General features: G+C 46.8%; 1 protein-coding gene across 4 annotated transcripts in view; it reads left to right on the top strand.

Moving 5' to 3' along the window:
- The window catches only part of OXNAD1 (oxidoreductase NAD binding domain containing 1), a 45,255-nt gene extending 31,728 nt beyond the window's left edge, over nucleotides 1-13,527 (top strand). For all 4 annotated transcript variants that reach the window (XM_056129631.1, XM_056129630.1, XM_056129633.1 and 1 more), the window contains 4 exons: nucleotides 1,018-1,159; nucleotides 9,647-9,889; nucleotides 12,138-12,246; nucleotides 12,938-13,527. In XM_056129631.1, coding sequence (XP_055985606.1) covers nucleotides 1,018-1,159; nucleotides 9,647-9,889; nucleotides 12,138-12,246; nucleotides 12,938-13,092 — 649 coding nt within the window. In that variant the 3' untranslated portion in view covers nucleotides 13,093-13,527. The remainder of the gene's footprint in view (nucleotides 1-1,017; nucleotides 1,160-9,646; nucleotides 9,890-12,137; nucleotides 12,247-12,937) is intronic.
- Nucleotides 13,528-23,128: the final 9,601 nt, after the last annotated feature.

The raw sequence follows: 23,128 nt of genomic DNA on the forward strand, positions 1-23,128 counted from the left end.
TGACCCACAGTTTAAGAAGCTTAACTTTAATACAGTGCAGAGTAGAAGTGGTGGGAGCACTTGTCTACTTTTCTTCTTCTGGAGGAAACCCACTCATTTCACCATTGAGAATGGCATTAGGTGTCGGTGTTGGTTTTATTTATTTTGCGTTTTTGGGTCATACCCAGTGATGCTCAGGGTTTACTCCTGGCTCTGCACTCAGGAATTACTCCTGGAGGTACTTGGGGGACCATATGGGATGCCGGGGATTAGAACTCAGGTTGGCCAAGTGCAAGGCAAACGTCCTTACCTACTGTACTACCAGTGCTCTGGTCCTGGTGTTGGTTTTAGATGCTCCTTAGCAGATTGAGGGTGTTCCCATTGATTCTGATTTTGCCTTTTTTTTTTCAATGTAAGGGTGTTGAATTTTGTCAAATGCCCTTTCTTTGTCTATTGAGATGGTCATTTGGCTTTTGTACTTTATTCTAATAAGCTGTATATTTCAGTGATTGTCAGATGTTCAATCACTTATATTCCTTATATTCCTAGAATTTTTACATCTGTATTCCCAAGAGATACTGATCTATAGTTTCTTTTCTTATGATATCTCTCTTTGATTTTGGTGTTACTGGCTTCACAGAGTGAGCCAAAAAAAATGCACCTTTCTGGGATTTAAAAAAATAATTTGTGAAATATTAGGGTTAATTCTTATTAAATGGTAGACTTCACCAGTGAATCCTTCTGAACCTATCTTTGTGGGAAGTGTATTGTGACTGTACATCAAAATTACAAACATTAACACTATTGTAAACATGCTACTATACTCACAACAGTAATTAGATAAATAAAATTACTCACTCACTTGTAGTAATCTTCGCATTTTTATTTTATCTTGAATCTAACTTGGTTGTTTGTGTCTTCTAAGTAGAAGTTTACCTGTCCATGGAATGATTTTATAATTCATATTTATGTAAGTTGTGATAATAGCCACTTTATTAATTTTAGTCAATTTTTCCCCTCTTGCCTTTTTCTTTTTAGGGTTGATTTCTTTATCCCAGGGGTGTCTGTGGTTGGTGGTTTCTCAATCTGCTCCAGCCCCAAACTGTTAGAGCAAGAGAGGATGATAGAATTGGCAGTGAAATATGCGAACCACCCGCCTTCCCTCTGGATTCACAATCAGGTGAGCAAACTGCCTGCTTCAACTGGGAAATCTGGGCCTGGCACAAAATTTGTGTTCGGCTCACTCACTTCATAAAAGGGTACCTGCTCACAGAGATTCCTCTGTATCCAAATTTCTGATTCTGGAAGGTCAAGGAGGCAGAATTTTGGGTGGATTGGGGGTGGGGGTGGTATGGGGTGATGGGCCACGGCTGGCAGTGCTGCTTGGGGGGGTTCCTGGCTCAGTGCTTAGAGGATCATATGTTGGGGATTAAACCAGAGTCAACAGTTTGCAAGGCAAGCGCCTGAACCCCTTCATGCTCTCTCCGATTCAAGGCAGACTCTTTTTGAAGCATTCAAGCTAATTCAGAGATACCTGGGAACCTGGGAATATCTTCTGGGTTTCCAAAAAGTATCCAGTTGAACACTTTAGGGTTGAAACAAGTTCCCTTTGCATGCAAGTTTTTGAAAACCGACTCTCTTTACCTGTGTCATGTTTAATAGCAAATCTGCAAATCAAATTACTTTGTCCTAAAATAAATAAAACTTCTCTTTCTAAGCAAAGAGAACTAAATTCCTTCTTAATTTGGAGGGGGAGATAGTGCCTGGTTACATAGCGGGCTAAGCACTGCCTAATCCGCAGTGCCATTGTCTCCCTGGCTCGGTCTCTGGAGAGCTCCTCACTCCAGATCCTGAGAGAGAATTCACATTTGCTGTTAATAACTCCTGCTTCAGCATGGGCTCAGTACAGCCCTCCACAGACTGCCTGTCATTACGTGCTGGAACTCACATAACAAAGACTGTGCTCAGAACAGAGAGTTACTTCTCCTTTGTGTCGGACTATCTCCTCCGTTTTTCCCCCCGCCTTCCTCTTTGCTTCTAGCATGCGCCTTCTGTTTTTAACAACGGACTCTGTCCCACCACAGCTATTTCCTTATTCCCCAAAGTTTATTCCCCAAAGTTTACCCCCAAAGAATGGACTGTACCGATACTTCACCAACACCACCCTTAGCCCGTTTTCCTGGAAATGATCATGAATCAACCAAAGAAAACAATATACAAGCTCCAAATTTCTTTTCTGTAGAGCTTGGAGACACTTTCCATCCAGTGCATTTGACAGAGAATTGTTGAGTTCTGTAGGAACCACATGGGAATAAGCAAGAGAGAGTGAGCACTGCAGCAGCAGGCCTCACAGAGCACCCACAGAAAACACAGAAGAGGGGGGATGGAGGCATGGATGTGTACCCCCTGGCCACTGCGTTACGTTCTCATGCATTATGTAGAGCTCCTGAGTATGGGATGTAAGCTTCCAGGCTCCTCAAGAGACCACAAGAGAAACTGAAATCCAGTTTTTACTCACAGGGCTTGGAGGAACTCCATGGTATGCCTCCAGAGTTAACTGGGGGTGAAGGAGAGAGGAGAGAGTTGGGGAGAGAAAACCTGGTTCACACAGGGACCAAGAATGAGATAACTGGGTGGGGACGGGGGGTAGGGGGTGCTGGGACATTGGAACATAAATCTTTCATTAGAGGCCATGGGTGGAATGTTTTGGGGTTCCTGGGCTAAGGCAGGACCAGTCAATTTAAAGCAAAGAGACCGAGCTCTATTGGGGTTTTATCTGGAGATGTTCAGAAGGCCCTGGGGGGCAGGGCCAGCTCCTTATCACACGGGCCGTTGGGAACATCATATCTGGCACTTACATTTACTTGTGGCTCTGCAGGCTGTTAACTAGGGCATGTGTTTGCATCTGCGGCCAGTGTCGGTTTGAGGCCCCCCACAGACTGTTTGATGGAAACAGAAATGCATGCGAAGGCAGCAATACCATGGAATAGCTTCGCTAAATTCTCAGCATTACCATTCTCTGCAAAGAGGTGTGGGCACAAGGTTGAGTTCAAGGTCCCCGCTAGACACAATTCGACTGAGTTCAGGAATGGTAAACAAAGAGCCACACAGATAATTCATGTCTGTAGGAAGCAGGAAGTCCCAGTGGTGGTCGGAGAGAGCGTTTGTGTTGTGGAAGCCAGCTAGCTTTGGAGGCTCGGGCTGGAGTGATAGCACAGTCGTAGGGCGTTTGCCTTGCATGCAGCTTTGGAGGCTCATCGCCCCTCTCACAAACAGTTGATCTGGAAAAGATCCTTATTCATCTTAAGTCACATGAAAGAAATCAAAACCATGAGTAAGTGTAGCCACACCATGTAATCATGGATTGGAACAACTCAACAGAGTCAGAAATCAATTCTTCTTAAATGAATAGTGATGTCACAACAGTGAACAGACATCAGCTGGACTTTTTATAGATATGTGCAAACCAGTTCTAATGTGTATCTGTGAGAGCAAGGACTTAGAATTTCATTTTTTATTTTAAATTAAAAAAATTGTAATTGGGCCATACCTGACTTCGTTCGGGGCTTACTCCTGTCTCTGTGCTCAGGAATCACTCCTGACAGGGCTCAGGGGACCATATGTGGTGCCTAAGATTAAACCTAGGTCAGGCTGCATATGAGGCAAGTGCCCTACCAGCTGTACTATCACTTGGGCCCAAGGAGGTAGAATTTTGAAACAGTTTGGAAGAAAATAAGTAAAGTAGTAGTAAATACATTATGCAAATATCATTGAAGTACAGCTAAATTAATCATATTAATCAGAACAGTATGGTATTGGTGAAGAGACAGATCCATAGATCAAGGGAACAGAATAAAGAGCTCAGAAATTGACACCCGTGTGATCACTCAATTTTTGACAAGAAGATGCTAAAGGAATTCAGTGGCGAAAGAAAAGCCTTCCCAGCAAATGCCTCTGAACAATGGGGTTTTATCAAAGGGCTGCACAGGACTGGTGACAGACAGGAGAAATTCTATCACAAAGGTCATTGGGGAAATCATATTTGGAATTTGTATGTACATATGTTTAAAAAAAGGAACTTTGACCTCAATCTCATACTTTATATTCAAAATTGACGTGTTGTTGCAAAACACACTGTTCTCTGGATCTTTTTTTTTTTTTAAATAGACTCCAGACTAGGAGAAATTCTCTCAGCTCTCCAATCAAGGATTTTATTGGATTTTATGAAAAACTCTCAAAAGAACACAAGCAACAAAATCTAAAAGTGGGCCAGGATTGAACAGACACTTTGCTAAAAAGGTCTAGAGAGATAATAGTCAAGGGTTAAGGCATTTGCCTAGCCTGAGATAGACCCTGGTTTGACCCCTAGCATCACATATAATCTCCCAAGCACCGCCAGGAGTAGTCACTGAGCACTGCAGTGTACGGCCCCCCAGCCCCCGACCCCCAGAAGGATAGGAGGATGAATATGCAGTGAAAAGATACCTGGCATCATTAACCATTAGGAAAATGCAGATTAGAGCCATACATAGTGGGATACCTCTAGGAGCTTATTAGAATGAGTAAAAATGTAAATTTGGACAATGCCAACTGTCAACAACGATCCAAATCAACGGAAACGTTCCTGTTTGGCTTATCTCACTTGGGAGCAGGTAGGCAACAGTACCACAGGCAGTCTGGAAAACATTTTGACAGTTTCATATGAAGTTAAATATATAATTTAACTTCCTGGTATCCTGCTATGTATTCTGGAGAACTAGAAGCTCTGTTGGTTTAAAAACCTATACATGGATGCTGTTAGCAGTTCTAGTCATAAATACAAAATAAAAGCATCCTGGTGTGGTACCCCAAAATGGAAACAACCCAAATACTCCACACCAGGTGAGTAATAATACACTGTAATATATTCAGCCCATGGATTGGGCCCTTGTCCAGTTCCTCAGAGGGGTGAACTTCTTGTACCCCAACAGGGTGGATTCTGGAGTCTCAATGTTGAGTGATAGGAGCAAGTCTCCTTGGACTATGTACCATGTAACCTATCACTCTCTTTCTTTTCTTTTTTTTTTTTTTTTTTGGCTTTTTGGGTCACATCTGGCAGTTACTCCTGGCTCTACACTCAGGAACCACCCCTGGAAGTGCTCAGGGGACCATATGGGATGCTGGGAATCGAACCCGGGTTGGCCGCCTGCAAGGCAAACGCCCTACCCGCTGTGCTATTGCTCCAGCCCTCACTCTTTTTTTTTAAATATATTTTTTAATGAATCTGAGATACAGTTACAGACTTATTAACTTTTGTGATTACATATCAGTCATACAATGATCGAGTACCCATCCCTCCACCAGTGCCCATTCTCCACCACCAATGTTCCCAGCATCCCTCCTGACACTCCCACTCCATCCCCCTACCCCCCACCTCGGTGGCAGGCACATTACCTCTTGCTCTCTCTCTCCTTTTGGGTGTTATGGTTTGCAATATAGGTAGTAAGTAGCCATCATGTTTGGTCTATAATCTACTTTCAGCACGCATCTACCATCCCGAGCATAACATTCTTATCGCATTCTAGAAGACAAAATACAACAGTGAAACAACGATCACAGGCATAGGGGTGAGCATGATGGACTAGAGGGTTTGGGGAGGGAGCTTTTGGGGGTGATGGAACTGTTGTGTATCTTGACAGAGGTAGTCATTGGCACAGATCTGCCTACAAAATTCATAGAACTGGACACCAAAGGGGGGGGAGTTATAGCACGAGGTCACTTTAACAGTAAAAGTAGAAGAATCTAGAAGGGCACTTATGCACATAGCCTCCTCTGTGTTTCTTATGTCACTGCGTGCCCCTTCAGGACCCTTGAGTGTCTGTCTTCGCGTTCCCCTTGGGAGTGGACATGGTCATGTTGACGCTTCTCATGGAGTCCCCCTTTGGCGTGTGGCCTCAGCTGCCTCCTTCCTCAGTGCCATCTCCTTGGACTTCCCACCCATCACTGTCTTCTCTGAGTGTTTTTGCATAATGCCAGCCAGGTGTCCTGGTGTCCCCATGCTCAGGGTTACAACCAGCTCAGCACCCCTGCTGTGAGTGTGCAACCCCTCCCCTCACTGCCAGCATCCCTCTTGGCCCCTGCCCATTCTTGCCTGGTCCACAGTGCCCTGCTTGGTTTCATGCCTCATTGGCATTTTAATGGAGGAACTTACTCTTGGAGGCGGTAGGAAATCTCCGTCGAGAACTGCTTGAACGCACAGCCTAATTGTACGGCCTGCTCCACTCTGCCTGTGGGGGCTGCAGACAGTCTTGATGAGGGCAGATTGTGCTTGGAACCATCTCTGGTGCCTTTTTTTCCTCCCTCCTGAGGATTTGTCTTATTAAGCTATTAAGGTGGACAATGGAGGCATGTGAGTGTTCTGGGTGGCCGTAGACTGCTCCGTGGGGACAGGGCATAAAGTGCTGGAAATGTCTTCCTTTATTTTATCTGCCTTGGCTCAAGCTTCTGGCATGGGAAAGGGATCTAGGCAGCTATTGTGTGTCGGACTGCAAGTACCAAGGAAGGGTTGTTTACTTGGCAAGTAGCAAGTCTCTAGCCAGATGGGACCCGGAGCTACGTCCGGGGGGCAGTGAGCTTCACTCCAAGCTCTGCAGTCCAAGACTTTGAGTCTTGCGCTCACCCAATTCGGAGCTTTTCTGGTTCCACAAGAAACAACAGTGACTTTTGATTCTTTCCAGGTGCTGGCAAATTAGAAACTAAGTCTCCTAAAGACGATTTTGTTGCTAAAGAGATGACAGACTCTGGGGGAGTCCCATTTTCCTGGATGTGTTTTCCTGCCAACTTTGGGGTTGAAAGGACTCTGGTCTCTTCAAAACAATAACCAGAGGCGTTGCCTGTTGTCATTGCTAAGGACCATCGGAGAGAATTGTTTCTCTTTCATCTCTTGTCTCCTTTAGTTTCTTGTGCCTCAGGAAAGCGGGAATTGTGCAGGCAAGTGTAGGTTGGGGGTGCAGAGGGCAGAGAGAGGAAGTCCATTCTCAGTGTTAGGCAGAGGCGCTGCACATTTTAAAGCACTTTGCTCTCTAGGATATAGAAAATCCGAGATTTTAGTTACTCCTGTCAGAATGCATCCTTGCAGCTAATTCCCCTTGTCAAAAATGAGAACAGAGAAAGAGAGAGACAGACAGAGACAGAGACAGAGAGATAAAGAGAGAAATAGAATAGCTAGAGAGAGGTGGGGATGAGAATAAGAACAGGATTAAGGCATTTGCTTTGCATGCAGCCAACCCTGCTTCAGACCAAAGCACTGCATATCGTCCCCTGAGCACTGCCAGGAGTGATCCCTGAGCATAATGGTAGGAGTAAGCCGTGAGCACCACTGGGTGTCACACATCCTCCCCTTTACCCCTGAAGTGAGAACCCACTTCGCATCACTCATGTAAAATTCTCCTTCTTATTTAATTTGGTGCGGGCTTCTCACTACCATCCCTCAGCCCTCAGAGAAAGGGTTTCCATTCACTTACCAGCTCTTTACCAAAAATAACAGAGATTGTGAGTCCTAATCATTTCCCTTTTCCCCATAGATTTCCTCTAAGATGAGTTCTTAAGTCATAAGGCTCAAATCCAGAGAATGGCACAAAGTACTTAAACGTCTACCTGCCATAAAAGGGGCTGAGAAGTGAGGGCTGAATGTGCACCTTGAGGGGGTCTTAGAAGCATGTCGTCACGGTTTAGGAGGGCGTTTGTCTGCTTGATCATTGTCGGGAGTGTGCAGTGGCCCCACACTCTGCTCCATGTGCAGTTGTCAGTGAGGGGAGGAAGTAGGCACCCTCTCAGACTTCAGTGATGATTTCCACGACCCTGTGACAGAGACTGTGGCAGCCCCAGTGCCTTCCCCAAGCCATGGCTGCCCGTTTTCCAGAGGCCATCCCACGGAGGCCCAGCAGACTTCCAGGGCTGGCTGGTTAAATTTCAGTCTTCTGACTTTTTGATCAGCATGCTGACCTCTAAAACTCAGGCCCCTCAGCCAGGTCGGAGCCAGTGCCCCCTTTCTAGAGCTCTCCTAAGATGAAATTCACAATTCATATGATCAATACAGAGGAACATCAAAGAGAGCTAACTTCTGTCCTTGATGCAGAGGGAAAGTAGAGGAAAGGGAACATCAGATCAAGAAGGTGGTATGGAGGCAGAGGAGGGGATGGTGACTGTTCCACAGTGTGGGGTCAAGGTGAATGCCCTGTCCAAGTGGCAGATCATACACCATGTCGTGGGGGAAGGACCATGTACGCATGTGACCAACAGGGATGTTGTGGTTTTCCAGAACAGCCAATATGCTCGGTGGAGGTTGGAAGCCAGTGGTGTGGAAGTTGGCCTCATGGCTGCATCCTGCAAAATTCAGAGTGTACCAGATCTTACAAGGCAGGTTTTGTAAGAGGTACTGGGACCTCGGGCAGAAGAGTGCGACTTGGAGCTAGACTTCATGCCTTGCTTGTGTAGGAAACCCTGGGTTTGATCTCCAGCACTTCGGCCTATTTCCCGCTATGTGTCTGACCCTCCCTGGCCAGCCCTGGACTCACAGGGGATGGTGCTCCACTAGACCAGAGCTCTGAGTGCAGGCCTGAGCGGCAGCATGTTTGTTGGCGTCTGTGCTGTGCACCCTCCTGCCGTGGCTGGTTTCAAACCAGGACGTAGAAACCTGTAGAGCCTGTAGAAACCGACTCTCAGCATTGCTGCAGGACTTACCTGCCAATAAGTTGGGGCAGCTCTCACGACCCAGGACCTCTGGGATCTCTTGCTCTGCCTGCTGCATGTCAGGGCATACTGTGACAGGAAGAAGGGGACCCCACAGGTCTCCCCTCGTGACACACAGGTGCCTTCCCCTCCTGAGTTTCCGCTATGAGTGGAACCTCCTCAGCCCTGCTTTATACATGTGCGTGATGCGGGGTTCCCAGCCCTTCCTGTGAAGTCTCTCTAGTGGCTTGGGCTCTGGGGACATTATCACCCAGGACCACATGGCTGGCCGAAACCTGAGTGCTCTGGCTGACCACGTCCTGCAAGGGGCCACGAGGAAGCCCAGCTGACACCGAGCTCGCTCACCCGGTGCATCAAGACTGCCGCCCTGTCCCGCCCCTCTCAGCTCACAGCTTGGACCAGAACACACCTGACCAAAGGAAACCCATACTTGGAACCCGAGACCCCCCACAACAACTTTCCTCACCCCATGTCCTATTTATTTTTATTTTATTTTTTGGCTTTTTGGGTCACACCTAGTGATGCACAGGGGTTACTCCTGGCTCTGCACTAAGGAATTACTCCTGGCAGTGCTCAGGGGACCCTATGGGATGCTGGGAATTGAACCTGGGTCTGCTGCGTGCAAGGCAAACACCCTACCCACTGTGCAGTCGCTCCAGCCCCACCATGTCCTGTTTTAAAGACTGAACACAGGGCCAAATTACCAAAGCGGTTACCTTTTCTCAGCACCAGAGCGGCTCTGCGGCCTAACCAACTAGGCAGAGGCAGCCATGGACAAAGTGGAAACAATGCCCAGTGCCCTGGGAGAAGGGAGAGCAAGCCCTGCCTCGTGCATCCAAGGAAAGTTCTGGATACGGGCGTGGGCGCTTGCACAGGGCCGCATGTGGTGGCCTTCCTGTGCTCAGGGGACTAAAGGCTCTCTTCTCCCCGGCCTCAGTGCACCCTGGACTCCGAAGTGGCCCTGAGAGTGGGCGGAGAGTTCTACTTTGACCCTCAACCTACAGATGCCTCGAGAAACCTTGTGCTGATTGCGGGGGGAGTCGGCATTAACCCTCTGCTCTCCATCCTGCGGCACGCGGCCGACCTCCACAGAGAACACGCAAACAAAGGAAGCGGCTACGAGACGGGGCGGATCAGACTCTTGTACAGCGCGAAGAATACCAGCGAGCTTCTGTTTAAGGTGAGAGACACGGGGCTGTCTCACGGTGGAGGGGGGCTGCAGGGAATCTCCACAACCCTGAGGGGTGTGTAAACTCACACAAGATAGGTGGCTCGGCACCCACAGCGGCGGTGGCTCTATCTCTCCCGTCACCTGCATTCGGTAGTCTCACCCTTCTCCCACCCCGGAGAGGTCGATGGCGATGGTCAGGCAGAGGAAGGAACGAGGGCCAGGCTGGTAGGTATTAGTCGTAGTTTATTCTGATTCTCTCCTCATCTCTCCTTCTGTCTCTCCCCGTCTCTCTCTGCCCCCCATTCTTCCTCCTCCAGCTACTTCATTCTCCTTCTCCACCCCACTTCATCCTCCTCTCTCTTCTGATCCTCTATGAACTCTCTTCATCCTTCTGCCCCTGTCTCACTCCTACAGTACAGTTAAATCCTCTCCCCATGAGGAATTGGGGGAACAAATACACATAGGTGTGGTCACAATCAATAGGGGTGGAGATCAACAGGGGTAGAAATCTTAGCCTCAGGGAAGACCGCTCCTAGGACAGATCCTTCCTTAGCAGGAGGACCCACCCTAGAGCAGAATCCCATGGGCGTGCCTCTCCTCTCCTTGTCCGACAAGCATACAAGAATATAATATAAATCATTTTGTATGGATACAGTAAGAAATATCTTAAACTTATAGAATTGCTCTCCTAGGGCCATCTTGATCTCAGACTACGGTGCTCAGGCCAGATAGTCTTTCCCACCCCTAGCAGGATCCTAGTCTTGTCGTTACCTTGGATCATGACAGCATTTGTCCATGATCAAACTCTTAACTTAAGGTAAAGGTAAAGGCCCTCCCATTGATCGTCGATTTGCTCGAGCGGGCCCAGTAACGTCTCCATTGGAGACTTTGTTGTTACTGTGTCTGGCATATCGAATACTCTCGGCAGCTTGCCGGGCTCTCCGAGAGGGGCAGAGGAATCGAACTCGGGTCGGCCATGTTGGCCGCGTGTAAGGCGAACGCCCTACCCGCTGTGCTATCGTTCCAAGAATCGTGGCACCTTGGCCTGGCCCATTTCGCTGCCAGGGTAGCTCACTGCTTGCCCTGGGTCCATTCAGTCCCTCGTCGGGACCCTGCTTTTGGGGTGTTAGGAACTAAGGGCAACTGAGGCTTAAGTCGAGAAAGATGCCCAGGAGTGAATAATATTCAAGGCCAATCAAATCCTAAGTTACAAAGCATAATGTTAACGGTCTTCCTGTATCTATACAAAAAGGATATTACTTTAAGGTAAACTATTCATAAGGCATAGGGAGAGGAGAAAGGCAATATTTCACTCATACATATAAAATCATAGATTTCTGGGAAACTGATCTTACAAATTAACAAAGTCTGATTAAGGGGAAAGCTGATTAACTGGGTGGGAAGGAGAGCATAGGAAAGACTGTTTACATGTTTACATGTAAACACAATGGAAGTGGAAGTGCCTCTGGAGCACTGTGGTGGGTGTAACCAGATTGATGGGTGTAACCAGATAAAACCTAAGCTTCTTGAAGGACAAAGCAATGTTACCCAACAGAGGGGTCTCCCCAGTTCCAACAAAAGGTGGCTAAGGATTCTGATGTCCACTGAAGGACACACCGGCACATCCTATTCAGGCAGTTTTAGTAGGCCCAGTGGTAAGCAGGCCTCTTAGAGCAAGGCGGGAGACTGAGGCAGAGGGCATGGCTGTCTCCGTGGAGCTTCCAGAGAGTCAGGGGGCTTCGGAGCTGCAGGAGTAGGTGAGGCACCACAGTTGGGACCCTGCTGGATAAATGGAAACCCCCCCACACACACCCTCACCCCGTCCCATCCCCCCTCCTGTCGTCGTTGTCGTTGCCTCTGTTGAAATTAAGTACATTTGATGGAGAAAGCTTTCACTCTGCAGCTGCGAGGATGAACAAAAGAATAAAACCAGTTAAAAGACACAACTGTGGTCAGTGAAACTGCTGCCTAATTGCCAAGGCTGGAGAAAAAAGGGAAAAAGATAAAAAACAAAACCCCTCCCGGAGAGTTCGTAATATGCTTGTTAGCATATTCAGATTTCAGCGGCAGCCAGCTCGCCCCTTGTCCTCCGCGTGCAGGGCCCGGCCATCCATCGAGGCAGCGGGCTCTTGGAAGTGGGGCGTATGCGTGCCCCGTGTGGACGGGATGGGAGTGGAGGGGCGGCGGCGGTGGTTGGTGCACATCTGTTTTGATTTTTCCAGAATCGTAGTGTGACCAAATATGTTTGACATTCCAGCAAAATATCCTCGATTTAGTAAATGAATTTCCTGAGAAGATTGCATGCAGTTTGCATGTTACCAAGCAGACTACACAAATCAGCTCAGACCTCAAGCTGTACATCACGGGTGAGTCCCCCGCAGCTGTTTTGACTGAGGCTGTGCCCGTGCGTGCTTTGGTCGGACACTGCGCATTGGGAGTTCTGGCTGGGAATGTGACCCCCTTGGGGGTGGAGAGAGGGTTCATCCCAGGAAATGGGGAGGTGAAGTTGCCATCCATAGGTTCCCTCCCAGCCATGTCAAAAATGCTTCCCCCACCTCCCTCCCCACCGAGTCTGCACACGTCACTTTAAGTCGCTGTATACAGGATTTCTAGTCCTGCTTTGGCCCAGTCAATTCCATTCTTCCTTTATTTCATGACAGTCTGAGTTTCACCTGCTCGGAAGGATTCTTCCAAAAGAAGAATTTTTCTTTATTCACTTTATTCACTGGCTGGCAGCCCTTCTGAATCTCTCCCCGACATCAATAAACTAGCTGTCTGATCTGAAGAGCACCCTAAGATGAGCTCTCTTGCTCCCTCAACTTTGCTTGTCACCACGTTAGGCAACCTGTGAAGGCTCCTGCTGGAGTCCACAGCCCTTAACTCCACCAGCATGGTGGGGGTGCCCAGGACCCCACTAAACTTTTGTGTTTGTGACCCTGACAATAAACACTGGGAGGCCAGGTTGTAGCTGGGCCTCCCTTCCTGCAATGCAAACATGTCAGGTTCCCACTGACGATTATTCAAGTTGTTGTTGTTGTTGTTTGTTGTTGTTGGCAGAAGGAAGAATAACTGAGAAGCAGCTAAGGGATCATATTTCCAAAGAAACGTTGTTCTATATCTGTGGCCCACCTCTAATGACAGACTTTTTCTCCAAGCAACTGGAAGCCAGCCAGGTTCCCAGAGAACACATCTGCTTTGAGAAGTGGTGGTAGGAGGCAGGCAGAGGGAGGGAGAGAAGCCAGCAATGGGCGGCCAGTCAGGAAACGGCGAGGCTGTGTCAACTATGGCAGGAAGAAGCTACCCAGATTTGGTCGCATTTTTGAAGGCTGAAAATTCCATGACCAGCCTGGTGAGCATGGAAAAGTCAGTGAACAGACTTTGGCAATTCACTTTTTTTGTTTTTTTTTTGACAAAGGCTTCATTGAGTGAGCTGCTCTTGACCAAGATTGGCTTTCTTTTATAAATGACTGTTTGATGATGTCACAATGTACCTTAAATTAATTGGCCAATAAAGACTTTCTTTCTCCTTAGGTGGGGGAAGACATCTCCTTACATCGAACCATCTGAGAATATGGTTTTGTGTGTGGCTGTCTGTGAATTAACAGCAGCACATATCTCTTATACTCAGTAAACATAACTTAAACACACTTTTCATTCCATGTTGAGTGTGCTTTTCTTTCAAGTCCTGTTTGACGAGCCTGCTCCCTTGCTTCTTGGGACCTGAGAGTTAGGTTTGGAAATTGAAAGCTTGTAGGAAAACTGGATCTTCAAAAGAGCACATATGAGGGGATGGGTCCCCTGAGCACATGTTTCCTGAAACATCACCAGAAATGATCCTTGTGCACAGAGCCAGGAGTATACCCTGAGCACCACCAAGTGTGAGGTGTGGCCCCCTCCAAAAAAAAAAATCCTTTCAAATCTCATGGAAACTTTAAAAAACGAACTCCCACATGTCTACCACCTAGCTATAATGACAACATTCTATTAATTTTATCTAAACTGAACTTGAAAAAAATTCTTTTTAGCAATATGGTTAACAATTTTACAGATATGCTGGTGGTTGAGATTTATGTCTACAACATTCCAGCACCACATCCACTACCAGAGTACCCATTTTTTAACCCCCACCTTTGTCGCAGAGTCTCCCCACATCCTCCACCGCTTCAACATTCTCACCCCACCTTCCATGTCTCTTTGCTCATATATTCTGAATGAAATCCGAGTGATGATAACCAGTCCCCTGTAGACTTTTCTCACAGTCTCGGGGTCATTTGTCCCACAGACGTTCCCGGGTTTTGATCCCTGCTTACTGTATTCTCAGGATAATTTAAAACAGTTCTCTAACCTCCTTTATGTAAACTGATATTGAATGTATAGCTTCTTCAGATTTAAAGTCAAGATTTTTTCCCCCCCAAGCGTACATTGCAGACGATGTTCTGTGCTTCCTGTTTCATCACACAAGGAGGGATGTAATGTCTAAGTGGTCAACTTTCAATGCTGATAAGATGGGCTGCTGGGTTCAGCGGTCATCTTTCTGATATATCCAATGCTAAGTACTTTGTCAACCTTTCACAAGATCATCTTAGTAGCTATTAATCATTGCCTAGACCTTCTATTTCATGAGGGATTAGTTGCCCTGACTTTAAATGCACCCCCCCCCCAGTAAGTTTGAATAGAAAAGACCAAATGATTGCCTGATTCTTTCCCTCTGTCAATTAGTCATTATGTAGCCCAAGAAACCTCAAGAGATGAGGTAAGATTTCTTTCATTCATGTTTTTTCAAACATGTGATTGTTTTTACCCATTGTGGTCACTTATTCCATGTTCTGCTTGTTTGGGGTTGCCTGTGCTATATTAGTGGCCCACACACACTAATTCATAAGGATGACGAGGTTCAGGGCTCTAAGAGACGCAAAACTGTTGCAAAGAAGAGGTTGGAGGAAAAAGGAGTTATGTATGGGGTCAGGAAGCTAGATGATGAAGTATTCCAAGAAGATTGGACTGGTCAGCCTGTCATACTCATGTACGACAGTAAAGGGTGAATTTGGATGAGCCAGCGATGACTTAGCCAACATTGGTGATCTTTATAAGATAGCTAGGAGGACTAAAACATTGTAAGCGGTTTAGGAACAACTGAGAGGAAAGAAATGATTCGATTAGTAAGTTATAAAGATTTCAAACAGCTTTATGCTAGAGGAAAAGTTAGGATTAGGATCATAGAAATGGAAGTGGGTCTAGAGAACTCACTTAAAATTATATCATTCTTATATTTATTCTTTTCTCTCTCATTTTGTGGGTCACACCTGGTGATACTGGCTCTGCACTCAGGAATCACTCCTGGCGGTGCTCAGGGGGCCGTATGGGATGCCATGGATCAAGTCCAGGTTGGCTCCCTGCAAAGCAAGCACCCTACACGCTATACTATCTCTCCAGCTCCTATATTTCGTATCAGTATAAGAATGCTTTCTTATTAAATTAAAATTGGTGAAGGTTTACAGATGAGCTGCAAAAACAGTACAGGGCTCCCATATGTTTTTATCCTCCTACAAATATCTGAAGCCCTCTTCTCCCCCATCCTATTCTTTTGCCTAGAATGAACTTCTCTACAGTTGGTGGGATACCTTTTAAGACATTTTACAGCATATTAAGCACATATATCACTGTCACTGTCCTCCCATTGTTCATCAATTTGCTCGAGCAGGCCCAGTAACGTCTGCATTGGAGACTTTGTTGTTACTGTGTTTGGCATATTGAATACATCACGGGTAGCTTCCCAGGCTCTGCCGTGCGGGCGAGATACTCTTGGTAGCTTGCCGGCCTCTCCGAGAGGGGCGGCGGAATCGAACTCAGGTTGGCCATGTTGGCTGCGTGCAAGGCAAAACGCCCTACCCCTGTGCTGTACTCCAGCCCAAGCACATATATATATATGTATATATATATATATATGTATATATATTCAGGCATCTATACTTATCTGGGTGTAGGTGTAGCTTTGACTGACATTTAGATTGTTCCCATTTAGGGATTATTGTAAACAATATTGTATAAACAAGCTAAGTCATAAAATTTAGTGCACATATTCCTTGTAGAGTTCCTAGAAGTATCATTTCTGCCTTCAAAATTAACCTGTATAATTGTCAAATTACCCTTAAAAATGCCTAATGTAAAGGTATTTTAATAGGGCACGGAAGTCTTCTTTTCTCTATCTCTAGCCAACACTTAGATAATCTATTGTTTTTCTTAGTTGAGTAAAAGGTTTTTTTTTTTTTTGGTTTAGTTTTTGGCCATACCTGGCGGTGCTCCAGTCTTACTCCTGGATCTGTACTCAGGGATAAGTCCTGACAGTCTCAGGGGATCATATGGGGTGTTGGGGATTGAACCTAGGTTGAAAAAAAAAGCCCTGGCTCCTTAATGAAAAGTATTTGGCAGGGGGAGGGGAGGAGTGTCACCCCTGGTGATGCTCATGGGTTTCTTCTGACTCTGCACTCAGGAATCACTCCCTGATGCTCAGGGAACCATATGGGATGCTGGGAATCTAACCCGGCTCACCCGCGTGCAAGGCAAACACCCTACCCACTTTACTGTCACTCCAGCCCCAGTAAAAGGTACTTTAAAAATTAATTCCCTGTTGCCCCCTTGCATTTTTTCCTAATGTGTTTTATTCATTTCTCTTACTGTGAGATTGGCATGCCCACATTTGATGTCCATCTTGATGTCTTGCTGGCTTTGTAATTCATTATGAAAGAGAATGAATGTGAATCCTCTCAGGCCTATGTATACTACAGCTATTTCCTCCAGTTTGTTACTTGTTCTGAATTGTTTAGTGTATACCAGAATTTTAGTCTATTTAAATTATTCTAAAACAGCCAAGGTCTTCTTCCTTGGCTTTTGTTGTTATGTTTTTTTGGGGGGGGAGGGGAGAACTCATATAGCAGTGCTCAGGGGACCAGGGGCCATCCCTATGATTCTTGGCCAGTTGGCCCAGTTAGTTTATTGCTAGGACTGAGGGTATGGGGCTGCTCAGGCCCTGTGGTGTCAGGGAGTGCCAGGATCACCTCAGTGGTGCTTGGGAGCCTCTAGGGCTGCACCTGGTGGTATTTCTAGGGGCCACGTGGTGCTGGAGATCTGCTGAATGGACTAACTCCTGTCCTAGTTCCTTGTGCTCCAACTCCTGTATTGTCTCCAAATGTTACTTTTTTAAGGGGGCTCAGCATTGTTAGGAACCACCAGGACTACGCCCAGTGTCAGGAGACCAGTGGTGCTGGGGCTTGAACACTGACCCTTGTATATGCCAGGCATGTGCTTTATCCCTTTATCTCCTCCACCCACCATGACTTTTATGGGTATATGTTTTCCTAATAGTTGAGTGTCTTTAATCCTTTGGGAGATTAGGATCTGCCTTTTCCCATCTGGCTGACCATATGACTCTCCAGTTGTCTTATCCCACTTATCAGATATTCCATCCTTTCCTCAGTTGTTGAAATGTCTCCGTTTCAAATACTAAATTCCCACCTACAGATTTTCCCTTAGATGCTCTGTTCTGTTTCCTAAGTCTTTGTTCCTCCTCCAGGAATCCCAAACTGTTTTAATTACTTTAGCTCCATAGCGTATTTGGTGCACTTCTCCAGAAATTTGTGTTTATTTCTTTTATGAGTCTGCACAGCTCCATAACGCCACTTTCACAGGTAAACTAATAAATGGAAAGGGATGGGAAGCAGTAATTCAGTTTAACCTAAGCTTGATGGAGTCTAGATTTTGGGTAGTGCTCTATCAGTTGAATAGGACAACAGAACATCGCACTTGAGTACTTTGTTTTATTTCATTAAATTTTTCTACCATATGGAGGTGAGGTGGGGCTGGAGCGATAGCACAGCGGGTAAGGGCGTTCACCTTACAAGCGGCCAACATGGCCGACCCGAGTTTGATTCCTCCGCCCCTCTCGGAGAGCCCGGCAAGCTACCGAGAGTATTCGATATGCCAGACACAGTAACAACAAAGTCTCCAATGGAGACGTTACTGGGCCCGCTCGAGCAAATCGACGATCAACGGGAGGGCCTTTGCTTTTTGGGCCACACCCGGCAATGTACAGGGGTTACTCCTGGCTCATGCACTCAGGAACTACTCCTGGCAGTGCTTGGGGGACCATATGGGATGCTGGGAATCGAACCTGGGTTGGCTGTGTGCAAGGCAAACGCCCTACGTGCTGTGCTATCACTCTAGCCCCATGCTATCGCTCCAGCCCCAAATTTTTTCTAATTCAGAAAAAAAAATTGCTGCAATTAGAAAGAAGGGAAAAGGCAGGAAGGTGCCCATGGCCTGAGAGAGAAGTCTCCAAAGCAGGGTTCTCTGAAGACTTTAAAAGGGTGAGGTTTTGGGATACACCCAACAGTGTTCCAGGCTTACTCCTGGTTCTGTGCTCAGGGATCCCTCATAGCAGTGTCTGGGATACCATATGCAGTGCCTGGGTTTAAAATTTTTTTTTGATCCAACTCTGCTTCTCCAGTTGTTAGAAACTGTAGGAGCCTAGAGAGACAAAATAAAGAATGATCAAAGAGATCACACAGGAGATTAGGCATTTGTCTTACATGCAGCCAACTTTGATTTGATCCCTGATTCCACATATGGTTTCCCAAGAAGGATCCGTAAGTATAGGCCCAGGAGTAAGCCCTGAGTACAACTGGGTGTAACACCAAGAACAAAAAGGAAAAACAAAGAATGGGACAGAGGTTGGTTGGTTGCATGGAATAATGGGAAGAACAGGGTGCCAGGCATCTAGAAATGTAAATCATGTCTGTTCCACAACTTGCTTCCTGTGTGGCTCACACCTCCTCCCTTGAGAATCTGCTTGCCTTATCTGTCAAGAGTTTAGGGCTATGTGACTCAAAACCCCTTTCAGCTTTACAATTTCCTGATGGCAAATTGGACCTTAGAGATGCCGGGGAAAGTGAGACTGACCATTCGGATGAGAGATGGCCAAGGATTGTCTTAACTGTCTGCAAATGTTTGATGAATTGTTGCAGCAACTGTTGTTTGCATCTCCAGCATCAACAGAATCAGAAGAAATTGCCTTGGACTGAAGCAAGGGGAAAGTTTTGGTTGATGGAAAGGACTTTTGGACTGTGCTACTGATTAAATTCTGGAGTTGTGGCCCCAGAGAAAAGGTGGATTCACCATTAATAAGAAACGAAACTGACAGCATTTGCCTACTGGGGCTGCAGGTGGGCTGGACTGAGACAGGGGCTGAATGCATAGTTCCCCAGCTCCGGAAAAGGAAACGTTTTAGTTATTAATTCAGCATTTTGTGGATTTAGAAACTTGGTGAGCTTGCTGGCTGTCCTTCCTTTCATGATGCTTTTCTTATTCTTTTAGTTGAAATGGAGGTGCCCAGCCCCAAAGGTTCCTAACACCGAGATCATCGCAGATGACCCGCACTCTAATTGAAAGATAATTCTTTTAAAAATAATAGTAATCTGTGTTTGTTTAGGGGCCACACCTACCAATGCTTAAGGATTACTTCTGACTCAAGAATCTATACCTGATGGGGCTCAGGGGTCCACATGGGATGCCAAGGATTGAGTCTGGGTTGCCTATGTACCAGACAAGCACACAAAACATTGTTCTATCTCTGCAGCCCTGAAAGATAATTCTTTTTTTTGTTGTTATTGTTAGAATCTTTTTGTGTCTTTTTATTTTTATTTTTACTTTTTTTTCTTTTTTAGTGAATCACCATGAGATACAATCACAAAGCTTTCATGTTTGAGTTTCAGTCATACAATGATCGAACACCCATCCTTCCACCAGTGCACATTTTCCACCACCAATGTCCCCAATATATACCCCCCTATCCAACCCTCCCCCTGCCTCTATGGCAGACAATTTCCCCAGTACTCTCTCTCCACTTTGGGGCATTATGGTTTGCAATATAGATACTGAGAAGCTATCACCTTTGGTCCTTTATCTATGAAAGATAATTCTTAACAGCATTACTTTCCCTTTTTATTCAGAAGCAAGGGAAATATCCAAAATCCTACTGATTTTTATTTATTTGTTTTGCACCATCCTGGTTATGCTTAGGGCTTACTCCTGGCTCAGCACTCAGGAATCACTCCTGGTGGTACTATGGGGGGCTGGGGATTGAACCTGGGTGGTCACTATCACTCTGGCCTGAAAGCACTACTGAATTAAAGACTAATGAGCAATACATTTATAGGGTGAAAACGTTTCTCATCAACCAACATGCTTTTTGTTTGTTTGGGAGCCATACCGGGCAATGCTCTGGGGTCACCCCCGATGGTGCTTAGGGAAGATACAGAGATGGGGCTTATGTCCAGGATTCACATGTGCAAAGCTTGTGCCCAAGCCCTCTGAGCCATGTCCTCAGTCCTAACGTAGCATATTTTGAAACCATCACTGGGAGTGGAAGAATCATTCACCCCATTTTCCAAAACAAAGTGTCAACCTTGTCTTTAACTGCCAGTGTCACTATTAAAAATCATTGATAGAGGGTAGGGAGGTGGTGCAGAGATCAAGGTTTGGCCCCCCTACCACCAGGATAGCCTTGGGGGTGGGGGTGGAGTGTCCCTGGAACCAATTGTCTTTGAGCAGCACTGCATGGGGGTCCAAGCATGAAAGAAAGAAAGAAGAGAGAGAGAGAGAGAGAGAGAGAGAGAGAGAGAGAGAGAGAGAAAGAAAGAAAGAAAGAAAGAAAGAAAGAAAGAAAGAAAGAGAGAAGGAAGAAAAGGCAGAAGGGGGAGGGAGGGAGGGAGGGAGGGAAGAAGGAAGGAAGGAAGGAAGGAAGGAAGGAGGGAGGGAGGGAGGGAGGGAGGGAGGAAGGAAGGAAGGAAGGAGGGAGGGAGGGAGGGAGGGAGGGAGGGCGGGCGGGCAGGCAGGCAGGAAGGAAGGAGAGGGAGGATGGAGAGAGAAAGGGAGGGTAGAGAGGAGAGAAGAAAAGCTCATTTGGGTTACAGGCAGCTTCTGCCTGTCAGACCCTTTATATCACCTACTCCACTGTGGTACAAACTTCTAGTAGTTCACGTGGCTCACTCTGGCCCAGCTCTCTAATACACACACACACACACACACACACACACACACACACACGCACTAGACTTTGCTTTTTCTCCTCCTCACTAGCTGTACACTAGCCATCACCTCTGTCCTTTGCATATTTCCACTCATTTAATTCTCCCCGCTGGTGCCAGAAGCCCCAAGGGGTTAAGCAGCTTGTCCAGGCTTCAGGATTCTAAGCCCTTGTGTGGCTCCAGGCCTGGGAATTGTTTCCTCAGTGTGGACTACTCCACTGCTCATCTCTTGGTGCTCCCTGCAAACTGTCTGCCGTAGTTGGGCATCAAGAACAGATGAATGGATAAACTATAGTGCAGCCACACAATGGAATACTATACAGCTCTTAGGAAAAATAAAGACATTTGCCTATGAACGGATGGACATGGAGAGTGTCATGCTGAGTGATATGAGTTGGAAGGAGAGGGGAAGATCTAGAATTACTGCACTCATTTGTGGGATATAAAAACATATATATAGTAGAGGACTAATATCCAAGGCCAGGGAAAACAGGGGCTAGGAGGATTGGCCATTGGTTGGAATTAACAAGTGTGTGTGTGTGGGGGGGGGGGGGTGGAGGGTAGGTAAGATAAAGGCCTAGAATGACAATAATAGTTGGAAATGCTCGTGCTAATCAAGAACTGAGTGTTGAAACTACGTAATGGGATGTCTACATATACATGGCAACCTTTAAGCATCTGTATTGTAAACCACAATGCCCAAAAGGAACTGGGGGCAGGGAGGCGGGGGGGGGGGGGGGGGGAGAGAGAGACAGACAGACAGACAGACAGACAGACACAGAGAGAGCCTGCCATAGAGTTGGGGTGGTGAAGGGAGGGGAAATTGGAGACACTGGTGATGACCGAAACCTAATCATAAACAGCTTTGTAAGGGTCTATCACACAGTAATTCAATTTAAAAAAATCTTGGAAAATAATGAAAATAAATGTTTTCTATTTACATACTTTAAAAAAATAAGGTCGGCTTAAATTTAAAATAAAAAAAAAAAAAAGAAGAAGTCTCGGGCAGGACTCCGGTTCTTCTAGTCCTGTGACTTTCATGGAATGCCTCATGTGAGCTCCAGGGCACCAGGCTGGGCGTGTGTCTCCTCCATCTAGCCGAGTGGCCTACAATCCATCTGCTCCAGGGGGCTGAGGGGGAAGGGCCTGTGGGGTGGGGTACCCCACACTGTCCTGGAGTCCAGGGAGGCAGGATCTGTAAGCCAGAGCTAGTCCAGCCCTCTGCAGCCAGCGCATTTCTTTTGTCTGAACAGAGGCTTGATCAATATCAACAGGAACCTGCCGGAAGTGATCAATATCAGCAGGAAATCACACCCCTCCCCCCCCCCCCCCGCACCCCGCCCTCCACCCGGTTCCCACCCGAGTACATCGCCCTGCTTCCTTCTCTGGCGACAATCACCTAGGAAAGTTCCAGCCAAAGGCGTAGGGAGACGCATCTGGTCTCCGAGCTCATGTCCTCACGGCTCCCTTCCCTGTTCCGAGCTCCAGGAGCTGGTTCAGGAAAGTCAGACTCCCCTGGGAGCGGCATCTGTGCTTCTGGAAGGTCGCAGAGAGGACAGTGAGCTAATCAGCAGTGGCCACCCAGCCTGGCTCACGCAGACAGCTCCCAGCTCTTCCGGCAGGGCTGCTGGAAACTGAGGTGGGGGTGGGGGCAGGGCCTCGGGGCTGCCTGCTACAGTCCTTCTCCCCCTCTCCCTCTCTCTCTCCCATTTCACATGCCACCTGGGGTCCCAACTGCTGACCCGGACCTACTTGATGCTGGGGAAATTAAGCCTGGTGGAGGGATGGGTTTTGGAACATTGTGTGACCGAAACTCAGTCATGAAGAGTTTTGTTCATGAATAGGCCTGGCCACTGCCACACCGGGCACCTAGGTCCATGTATTCCTGCCCATAAGCCACGCTGCTGGTGCAACAGTCAGCAGGGGAAGAACAGAGAGAGAATGACTGCTTTTATTGGTGGGATGTTAAAATAGAACCGTCTGAAACTAATATCCAAGACCAGGGAAAATGACCCAGGAGGACTGGTCAATGGTTGGGAATGACCACAAGGGTGTGGTGGATGGAGAGTAGTTAAGAGAGAGAGGAGGGTCCATTATGACAGTACTAGTTGGAAATGATCACTCTGGACAAGAACTGAGTGTTGAAAGCAAGTTAAGGGATATACAT

The sequence above is a fragment of the Sorex fumeus genome, unplaced genomic scaffold (genome assembly GCF_029834395.1).
Source record: "Sorex fumeus unplaced genomic scaffold, SorFum_2.1 ptg000072l, whole genome shotgun sequence".
Classification (NCBI taxonomy): domain Eukaryota; kingdom Metazoa; phylum Chordata; class Mammalia; order Eulipotyphla; family Soricidae; genus Sorex; species Sorex fumeus.